Source organism: Esox lucius, chromosome 19 (genome assembly GCF_011004845.1).
Source record: "Esox lucius isolate fEsoLuc1 chromosome 19, fEsoLuc1.pri, whole genome shotgun sequence".
Lineage (NCBI taxonomy): Eukaryota > Metazoa > Chordata > Actinopteri > Esociformes > Esocidae > Esox > Esox lucius.
In genome coordinates, this window is record NC_047587.1 from 19148927 (window position 1) to 19160172 (window position 11246).

An 11246-nucleotide genomic window follows, 5' to 3' on the forward strand; every position below is an offset into this window, starting at 1 on the left:
GTGCGCGCGTGTGTAAATGTACGTGCGAATGCGCTAATACTCACTGATACATTTAAAGCTGGGCCACGTTAAAGATGTGCATCCACGCATGTTGAGGTGCATTACAAAAGGCCGGTACCTCTGCAGGATCTGCTCAACAATGCTGTCTGTGATCCAGTCCCTCTCCACCGAGAATCTGATCTGTCGTTTAGTGAGAAATATTTGAGAAAACATTATGGGACATTCAACAGGTATTGTTAAAGATAAACAAGGGATGAATTGGATTGGAAATCACCATGGAAAATGTGTGTGCATGTGTGTGTGTGTGTGCGCGTGCGTGCATGCGTCAAACTGACCCGACTCCACAAGGAGTAGGTTTTGGAAATGGCCTTCCAGGTCCGACATACTTTGGCACATTTCAGCAGGTCGCCTAGACCTAGAAGCTGAAAGATCTGAAAAAAGAAATACTAGGATGGAAACAGTTGTCACGTACTGAGCACTGGAACCTATACAACATTAACACTCTGGCACCTTGGCTAGTTACCTTTGCCAAAGTTGCTGTTTAGTGAATCTGCTTGCCACCATTCATGAAATTTATCAAAAGTATATGAAAGAAATAAACACCAACAATGTGTAATATGTTGCTCAATAAGCGAGAGCTGTAGATTTTTATTTCAACACAATCATTTCTCAAACACAAAATGTTTTATTAAGTAGTATGTTTATTTTTGGCAAATTTATGTTTAAAAATGTTTGCCACTTTTAAAGAATATTTCATATTTCATTCAGGGTGCCAAATCATCTTTAGTCAACAGTATAGTGTAAAGTAAATGTCTATTGGGTGTCATTATAGATCAGATTGAAAAATTCTGGATTTTGTACCATAAATGAAAATGTACAAACAGAATAAGATTGTGCATCTACGTACCACTTAACAGCAACATAGCATGGATGTTGAATAATTACAATTACTACAATTCTACAATCAAACTACAATTCAAATCTTTCATTTATACTCTTTATGCTATTGCACTGCAATTCTAAGTCATCTTAAATACATTACAAACAGAGAAAAGTACACACCACAGACCCAACTACTGGATGTGTCAACCAATCTGAAACATATTCATGTCCCAGAATTATTTATTGGGTTCAATCGTGGGTAGCCAACTAGATTTAGCTGCTGAAAATATTATGATGGTATGGATTTGATTTGGAAAGCTTTGCTGCTATAACAGCCTCCACTCTTCTGAGGTCAGGGCTTTGTGCGGGCCAGTCAAGTTCTTCCACAACAATCTTCTTCCACAAGAATTGTCTATAATGTCATGTATGCTGTAGCATTAAGATTTCCCTTCCCTGGAACTAAGGGATCTAGTTCGACAATAAAAACAGCCCAGCATCTTAATATCTCCTTTACAGTTGGCACAATTCATTCAGCAGAAAGCATTCTCCTGGCAACCGCCAAACTCCAATTCATCTGTGAGGCGGCAAAATGGTGAAGCATGATTCATCACTCCAGAGGACATGTTTTCACTACTCCAGAGTCCAATGGCAACATGCTTTTCCACTCCAGCTGATGCTTGGCATTGTGCATGGTGATCTTAGGCTGGTGAGCGACTCATCTGCATTCCATTAAGCTCCAGATGGACAGCATTTGTGCTGACGTTGCTTCCAGAGGACTTACAGTGAACAGGAGAATTCTGAGCTCTGCCTGCTTTGTTGGAAAGATGGCATCGTATAGCAGTGCCACATTAAAAATCACTAAGTTCTTTAGTACTGGCCATTCTAATGCCATTGTTTTTCTATGGAATTTACATTTAGTAACAAAATTACCAAAGAGAATGCTAATGGAGTGCAAAGCTGTCATCAAGGCAAAGGCGGCTACTTTGAAGAATCTAAAATATAAATGTATTTTGATTTGTTTCACACATTCTTGTTTACTATGTGATTCCATCTGCGTTCTTTCATAGTTTTGACGTCTTTACTATTATTCTTGAATTTGGAAAATAGTAGAAACAAAAAAATACACTTTTGACTGTAAGACTTTTTTCAAATCAGATCAGATTTATTTATAAAGCCCTTTATATGTCAGAATTTGTCATAAAGTGGTTTTAGAAAACACCCTGCCTGAAACCCCAAGGAGCAAGCAACAACAGTGTTGAAGCACGGTGTCTAGCAAAAACCCTAAGATGGGCCGAAGTTTAGGAAGAACCCTAGAGAGGAACCAGTTTTGGAGGGGTGACCAGTCCTCTTCTGGCTTTGCTGGCTGAACATTAAAAGTACAGGTAATTAATAAATGCTTCTGGGCTGTGTCCAAAATCTATAAAACCTAATCCAGGTCAGAAGCATGACCAGATGGAGAAGATCAGATAGCCAATGTCTTCCCTAATGTATTTTGATTTGTGTTGAGGAAATCCGGATGCAGAGCTGGATGCAATCCTTGGAATGGGGCTCATGAAAGTGAAAAAACATTCTGAGTGATATCTGGTTTCAAGGTTTGGACATGGATTTTAATTTATTGCACAGAAATGTTTTGCTAAAAACACAAGTCCCTGTTTAGCTTTAATGACTAGTGTCGCCACCTTTTGGTAGTACTAAGGAAGTGCATACGCATTTGTTGTATCTGTCTCTTACATCCTCTGGGAGGAATTATGCCCTCTCAGAAATGCTTCAACTAGCTTTCTTCCATGTTTGGCACATTTTATTTTTATTAAGTGCTGTTGTTCTGTATGATTTGTTAAAATAACAGATCTCAGGAAACCTGGTGTTGATAGTAATATTATGAGTGAGAGAGTGAGAGAGTGAGAGAGAGAGAGAAAAAGTGTAGTACCCTTAGTGAGAGCTTGCAGGGTAGAAGGGAGAGCACATCCTGTCCCTCTCCCGAGGCAATGTCAGAGTCCTGACCGCTCATCTCCAACAGGCCCTTCTCCAGCCTCTGAAAACACAAATGTACACACACAAATCAATGTGAAAAATGACATACTAGTCAGGTTGATGATGTCTGGTCTCACCTCAAAGTACTCCTTTGTCCGCTTTGAATCCTGCCACACATGGTGCCAGGCAGCAATGACACTCTTACAGTGGATAACATTCCACACACGCTGGATCTTCTTCATGGCAACTGACAGGAAAACACACACAAGCAATAAATGAAACTAAAATACTGGAGAGATGTAGGTCCTTCATCACTGAAAACATACTGAAAGCTTCTTAGGTGAGAATGGTCAAGCCACGGAGTAGAAGCAAACTTTAGTCAAAGCATGAACAATCATCCTAACATTAGAGATTAGTCTGAATATGTACACTACTGTTCAATAGTTTGGGTTCAATTAGAAATGTCCTTATTTTCCATGAAAGAATCTATGAAATTAGTTTGAATAGGAAATATTACAGACCGGCACCTCTTAAAAAGTTGAAAAGGAATGTTTTGAGGGAGGAACAGATGCATTCAATTCAACCCTTCTGTTCCTCACTCAAACCCTTCCTTTTTGACTTTTTTGGAAAGGAAAGAAGAAGTTGCAGTGGTATCTTAATTATTTCTGGAGCTGTATTTTTCAAGTAACAATAAAATGTGTTTCAACATTTGATATGTTGTCTTGGTTCTATTTTCTCTTAACTATATAGTTCATTGCATTGTGTTTTATTTACATTTTACTTAGCATCCCAGGGTGGTATTGGTCATTTTGTTGAGGTTATCTGAAGAAATTTCCATGCTTCCTGAAGCACCTCCAACACGTTGGATTGGTTTGTTGGGCACTTCTTACGTACCATACGATCAAACTGCTCCAAAACAATTCAATAGGGTTGAGATCCAGTGACTGTGCTGGTCAATCCATTATAGACAGAATACCAACTGACTGCATATTCCCTAAATAGTTATTGCATAGTGGAAGCTGTTCTTGGGTCATTGTCCATGCTCGACAGATGATGTCAAGCACACTTCGAGCATCTTTTCATTTGGTCTGCATCTCACATGTTCTTTGTGATCCAAACATCTCGAACTTGTCTGTCCATAACACATTTTTCCAATCTTCCCCTGTCCAGTATCTGTGTTTATCTGCCCATCATAATCTTTTCTTTTTATTGGCCAGTCTGAGGTATGGCATTTTCTTTGCAGCTCTACATAGGAGGCCAGCATCCCGGAGTTACCTCTCTACTGTTGAAGTTGAGAGTGGTGTTTTGCAGGTGCTATTTAATGAAGCTGCCAGTTGAGGACCTGTGAGGTGTCTGTTTCTCAAACTAGACACAATCATTTATTTGTCCTCTTGCTCAGTTGTGCACCATGGCCTCCCACTCCTCTTACTATTCTGGTTAGAGCCAGTTTGTGCTGTTCTGTGAAGGGAGTAGTACACAGAGCTGTACATGATCTTCAGTTTCTTGGTAATTTCTTGCATGGACTAGCCTTCATTTTTCAGAACAAGAATAGACTGACAGGTTTCAGAAGAGCATTTTTCGTTTCTGGCCATTCCGAGCCTGTAAACGAATCCACAATTGCTGATGATCCTGATACTAAACTAGTCTAAAGGAAGCCAGTAAATTTCTTCTTTAATCAGCACTAATCAAAATTAGCTTTTTTAAATTATAAACTTGGATTAGCAAACACAACGTGCCATTGGAACACAGGAAAAATGGTTGCTGATAATGGACGTCTGTACTCCTACATAGATATTAACATTGTCTACACTATTTATTTTAATGGACAAATTTTTTTCTTTTCTTTTGGAAAATTCTACATAACCCCAAACTTTTGAATGGTAGTGTATGAGTATGACCTAAAAACCCAATATAACTGACCGTAAACAACCAATGCTGCTTTCAGTGATTCACTCATAAAAGGTAATTTTAAATCATAATGAAATATATTTTGTTCAAATGTACTAAACCACATTAAATTAGGTTTTTAGAATCACCTTTAATCGCTTATACATTATTAGAATTTGACTTGTAATGGGGCTGGTAGACACATTGCGGTAGACAACACAAATATACACAAAGTCGGCATACAATGTAATGTGAACAAAAGATCATAGCAGCATGACTCTGAAACTATGTAAAGACCAAATTTTTCCACATTCATTTTGAATATTTCCTCCAAATTGCATACTGTAATTTGCCTAATCAGTAGGCTATATTAAAGAATCTCCAAAACATAGAAACCGAGTGGTAGTTACGTACCATTCTGCCGCGTCTTGCGGACCCAGACCCACTCCATCCACCTGCAGAATGCCACCCTCAGGACACTGTGTTTGTAGTGCCTCTCTGCTATGTCCATCTTTAATGTCAGCTCTGTGGTCTCCCTCCTCTTGTTCCAGATGAACCTTTTCCATGCCCTGCCGGTACACACAAAACACATCTATAATTAATTCAGTAAGCTGTAGGCAGGTAGGACTGCTCCTGTACACCTTAATTAATTCAGCAATGTACAACATAAACCAGAGGTATTTTCATTAAATAGCCTTGTAGGGTCCCATAGAATTCACTTTAGAGAATGGCACAAAAAGTATGTTTCGGCACTTACCACTGTAAGTTACTCAGGGTAAGTGTCAAATGTAAAAATGAAAAATGTAAGTTGAGTGGAGAGATAGATGTATGTGCCTCAATTAGTTATTCCCCCAGATACTCAACCCTTTATATAGAAGTCTATGCTAGAAAGACAAAAGGCAGACAAAAGCTATCAGTGATACTAGATACCAGCCTCCAACGTCTGTACAAGCCACAATAATACAAGGTGAAAGGAAATCCAGAGAACAGTTGCCCAGCTAACCCCCCAGTGTGTTTACCAGTGACACAGTGAGAAGGTCTGGACCTTAGACATGGACAGGCAATGCATCTTTAGGGTGTCTGGTAGAGCAGGGACTGTGCCATTCATTTGAAGTAGCCAATAAATTGGTTGATCCATCCTATGTCTGTTTTAAAAGATCTGTTTAAAAAATCTGATTATCCCAATCTCATATGAATAAATATTTGAAAGTTCTTTTTTTTTTCTTTTTTTCATGGGTTTGGAGGGATAATGCTGGCCTGTCAGAAATAGGAACTGGGAAATCTGACATAAATTGTATTAATGTACTTGGAAGCCAGAAGAGTTATTCAACAATAAATGTTTTAGCAAGATTTATACATTTTCTAACATTTTTACATTGTTATCTTTTTTTGAAAATATAAATAATATAAATATATAATAATATGCTTCTGTTCCTCACCCAAAACTTTCCCTTTCAACCTTTTTGGAAAAGAAAGTTCTATCTGAAAGTTCTAATCTATCTGAATGGCCGACTAACTGGTAATTCCTATTTGTCTCTAAACTCGTCTCCGATCCTGGTAACCTCATGGAAACATCTGATGTTACTTTCTAAGGAAATACAGTTGATAACAGCATTTCAATTTGGCAGTTAAATGAAACAGCTTTCCTCAGTCTAATGCTGAATTAGTAATCAGGTGGGATATAATTTACCAGTTTTGAAGTTGTGTGTTGATATCTGGGATATATGTTGATATCTGGGATTTAATTTGCTGACTAATCAATTAGAAGAGTGCTGTTCTTTATGTATCTTGAATGGGACCCTGCTGTCTAAAAGCTACACCTGTGGGATTGTGTCAATAGTTATTTTACCAGCTGTGTAATCAGCCAGCCGAAGTGTGGGTGTGTTCATTACCAGAAAAAGATGTGAAATGTTGAATTCTACTAAAACGGTAATATACCAAATTACCAGTTTAAGAACAATGTGATTAGAAAAATGTTTGTGATTTCAAATGGTTTCATGCATATTAACCACAATGTAAATCCCACAAAACAGAAGAAAATGTACTTAAGGCTACTGAGGAGTTTCTTTTGGGAAATGTGTTGTTCATTACAAACAGGCATGCAATTTATCATACATTTAAACAAACTGAACATACCGTAATTCACAAGAAATCAAACACAAGCTGATTGAACAAAACAGGGAGAGACCTATCTGACCTACCTTAAATAAAACCATATACTTTCATTGCAGTTTTTCAACTGTTAGCTCTGGTCTACACTAATGACTACACCCCAGCACTCTCCCAGTTAAGTCAAAGGGCTCTCACAGGAAAGTTGTATTGGGCTGGTAACTTTTGTTGGGTTTCTAGTGTGGTGGCATATCAGAAGACATTATTATGGTTTCTGGGCTCCTTTTCAGGTAAGTTAAATTGCTGAGTTGTCTTCTGTGTTCTTTTTAGGATGTTGGCAAACTGTTTATAGTGGAGTTATTTTTTTTTTCAGGGGATTCTCATTTTTTCTATTGTTTGAAGGCATTAACTGTTATCCAGCAAAACAAGGTGAGAATTCTGCGGGGCTGTCCTGTTTGCTAATAATAATGTGTTACATACTGACCTGAATAGCTATATAACAATAATTATGTATGTCCTTAGCAAACCCTGCTCTGCATGGCTATCCATTACGTAGCACTGAGTCCAAGATCTATCGAGGTGGGCCTGCCTCTTATAGAGATGACTCAGTCCTTTTGAACTCTGGAGCTTTCCCACGGTCTGGACTGGACTCTGTAACGGCAGACAACAACTACCATTCCCTTGGAAGAAAACCTGGCCCCCGTTTTTTTGCTGTGCAGAAAGAAATATTCCCCAAATCCAAGGAGCCTGGGAAGTTCAAACAACGTGGGTCCACTTCAACTAAACCAAGCAGATTAAGCCTCACAGAGGCTGGAGCGGTCACAGGACAAACTCACGAGCAGGCCAGCTACCCAAAACACTCCAGTGTTTATGCTAATCATGTCTTTGCCCAGTCTGGAAACCTCACAGGGCATGAGTCGGTGTTCAACCCCGCTCCATCCGACATATTTAAGGAGCCTGATGAGAATATTGTCAAACATGTCAGTTTTGCAACTATTAATGATTTAAAACAATTTGTTAAGTCTATGAGGAAAACGTTCCTTAAACCAGGTAGTCATAACCCTTTCCAAACAACGTCAGAGACTGTGCAGAACAGAAAAGTCCCCAGCATTCAACTGCCAAGCCAAAGATCCCAAAATATCTATGTCCCTATTGAGAAAAGGCTTGCCCTAAATGGCTATAATTCTACCCAGGATTTAAGGGAGCATGTCAGTACTAGATCTAACAAGAATGAAATGGTCACCACTATCAACCATGAGCCTCTTCAAAGTCTCAGTCCAAGGAAATCTCTCCCTGCTCCTCCCATCTCTACCCAAGTTCCAGCTTCTCCCAAAGGCTCTGTATCCTTGTATAATTCTAATGAAGACCCTGCAGGGGAATCCGTTTCAAAAGGCTATGGAAGTCTTCCTAACACTGACTCACCCTCTGGAAGCAATGGCAGGCTGTTTAACCATTTTAATGCTCAGAATGAACACGTTCTTAACCCAAGAATTACATTTTCCAAGCCCATAAGCCACCAGCCTGGTCACAGGAACAAGTCTTCATCCATCTCTGTGCAGCATCAACACATCCCCATTAAACAAGAGCCCAAAGATGTAGCCTACAAACCAAATGGCTTTCATAATGCTGGCTTTAATTTTGGAAGCTATCCAAGTGCCTCTAGCAGTTACAATGTACAGACTGAGCAAGTCCCCAATGCTCAGTGGTCAAATGAAGCCTACCAGACAGTCATTGTGCATCATGCACAAATACCATCCACCACTAACTCTGGAAAAACTAGTCCTTACAAAACTGGTAGCTATGTGAGTGCTTCAAAGGTTAATCCCCTTAGCCTATCAATTTTATATCCTGTGCCCACAAACTATAAGCCCTCTGGTCATTCAGTCTCTGGGCAGCAAAACAAAGTCCCAACCAGTATGACTATGAAGCACAAACACATTACCTCCAGACCAGGTATTCAGCTTCCTGCATCAAGTGGTTTTCATGCCCATAATGATAATGTCTCCATTGCCCAGCAGCAAAACAAAGTGGCACAACCTGGCTGTCTCTCCAGTGTTCCTAAATCTGCTGCTTCTAGTTATTTTGGTCAAGATGGAAATGGATTTTCAAGTCAATCCATTCTATTTCCCAAGTCCACAAGCAACCAAGCTTTGAGTAAATGGAAGACTTCTGTCTCTGAGAAACAGGTGGATGCCTCAATCAACAAGAAGCCCAAATATGTGATCTCTAGATCCAGTGTCCAGCAGCCTATATCCACTGGTATTGACAATAACCAGAGTGGAGGTTTCCCTCAAAGCAGTGGAAGTTTCATGAATACTCAAAGACCATTCACCATCCCATTTAAAAGGCTAGCATCTCCCTATAAACCTTTATATGAAAGGCCAGAACAGAGAAACATTGTAAAGGATGTCAGTTTTACAACTATTTATGATTTAAAGAATGTTGTGAAGTTTATGAGGAACGCCTTCCATAAGCCAGGGGTACCTTTCCAAACAACCTTGGAGACTATGCAGAATGAGCAGGTCCCCAGCATTCGGCTGCCTAGCCAAAGATCCTTAACTAGCTACGTTCCCTTGGACCAAAGCCTTGCCCAAAATAGCTATAGTTCAACTCTGCATTTGAGTGAGCCTGTTCGTACTAGATCTAATCAGAATGAACAGGCTGGACCGGTCCTAGGCATAAGTGGTCGCTTAGGACCCCCGACCGCCAGGGGGCCCAGGCAGCTAGTGAGCCCCAGACCAATAGGGGAGAGGGGCACATCAAATAAAATTTTGCTCAGGGCCCCCAAAAGGCTATGGCCGGCACTGTGAATGGGTAACCACCATAGACAAACTGCCCCATGAGCCTCTCAAGTTCCAGTGCAAGGACATCTGACCCTGATCCTCTCATCTCTACACAAGTTAGAGCCTCTTCCAGTGGTTATATCAGTACAGGCTCTGATTCTGTTCCCTTACATCAGTTCTAACAAAGTCTCCACAAGGTAATCTGTTTCAAAGATCTATGGAAGGTTTTCTAATGCTGGCTCAACCTTTGGAAACAAGGGTAGTGCTTATAACAGTTTAGAAGCTTTTTTACTTTGGGCCTCAAATATCAAGCAGTCATTCAAAGTGTCTCAAACAGGCCCTACTGTACAACGGCCTGTTTGAGACACCTCCTTCCTGTTCTCCATCTGGCTAGGATGGGCAAGTTTTGTGTTCCAATTGTGGGACATAGAAGACTCAGAGTCCCCCTCGCCAATCTATACCATTCCTCTATCTTTGGTGTGCTGGGAAGACCTGTTAATCTGACTTGTCCATAGCCTTACAAACTGGTATTGTCTGTACTGTAGAAATATCTTCATTGTTTAGCTCTTGTCATGTGTTTCATTCCAGCAGTAGTGACTGTGATTTAAAAAAGAATCCAGCTATAAACATTTTCAAGCCAATAAACTACCAGCTGTCACAGTAAGATGTTTCCATCTGTCTCTGAATAACGGTAACGCCCATTGAACAAGGGAACAAATTTGTAGTCTACAAACCAAGTGGCTTTTATAATGCTAGCTCTATCTTTGGATGCTATGCAGGTGCGCTAGTCTAGTGGTCAACCAACTACTTCCAGACTGGCTTGGACACTTCTCTACAAAGACCCATCTCTAGAAAAGGTGATCTACCAAAATGGTGGCTATGTGAATGCCCAAACAGTCAAGTCCCTGAGACAATCAATTTGCATCCAGTGGCTTTGGAAACTAGCTGATTCTAGATTTTTGATTTTACAACCAAATAAGCAAAACAACCATTATGTGCAAAATTGTCATTAAAAAAACACGGATCTCAAAATGTGATTCAAAAGGTGTTTTTTGAAAACTAGGATTACTTACTTGAAGCACATATTTGTTAAACTTGTTCTGTAACTGGAGTAGGCCTTCTCAAACAAATATTCAGGGAGAAACTGTTGAGTGAGTAAAAGAGGGAAAGGTGAGATCATTTTAAAATTCTCACAGTATAAACAGTCCTGTACATCATATGTTGGCATCCTTATAGTTTCCCTAAATTCAGCAAATGTGTGAATTCCCTATTTCTTAAATCAGATTAAATAAAAAATATGTTCATATTTCAAGTTTGGTCTCCACCTTTTGTTTTCAATATTGCATAACCAATTTTTTGTATAGATACTCTCGAGAGATGAAGGCTTCAAGCAGCATTGAGGTACAATGATTTGCTCATACAGTATCTACACAGGGTTGAAGCATAGTGGCCACAAGACCAAAACAACAGGGAAGTACAGCCTTGTGGTATTCCACTCTTAGGTTTTACAATGCACCCACTTTTCTATTAACATTTTGCATCTAAGTTTGATAAGAAAAACATAGCAATGACCAAATAATTGGCACCCAGGTGATGGCACTTAGCACAGCCTTT

At 39.7% G+C, this 11246-nt stretch overlaps 1 protein-coding gene and 1 long non-coding RNA gene across 2 annotated transcripts in view; one reads left to right on the forward strand and one right to left on the reverse strand.

Moving 5' to 3' along the window:
* The window catches only part of fbxl13 (F-box and leucine-rich repeat protein 13), a 31043-nt gene extending 24570 nt beyond the window's left edge, over window positions 1-6473 (reverse strand). The window contains exons 1-6 of the mRNA XM_020040601.2: window positions 6431-6473; window positions 5155-5309; window positions 2991-3100; window positions 2810-2914; window positions 336-431; window positions 45-180 (exon numbers count right to left, since the gene is read on the reverse strand). Of these exons, the coding sequence (XP_019896160.2) occupies window positions 45-180; window positions 336-431; window positions 2810-2914; window positions 2991-3100; window positions 5155-5251 (544 nt within the window). The 5' untranslated portion in view covers window positions 5252-5309; window positions 6431-6473. The remainder of the gene's footprint in view (window positions 1-44; window positions 181-335; window positions 432-2809; window positions 2915-2990; window positions 3101-5154; window positions 5310-6430) is intronic.
* A 428-nt stretch (window positions 6474-6901) lies between these two features.
* LOC105022168 lies at window positions 6902-10904 on the forward strand. Its single transcript, XR_828883.4, has 3 exons — window positions 6902-7139; window positions 7223-7278; window positions 7372-10904. It is a non-coding gene; the product is annotated as an uncharacterized LOC105022168 (long non-coding RNA).
* The last annotated feature ends 342 nt before the right edge of the window (window positions 10905-11246 follow it).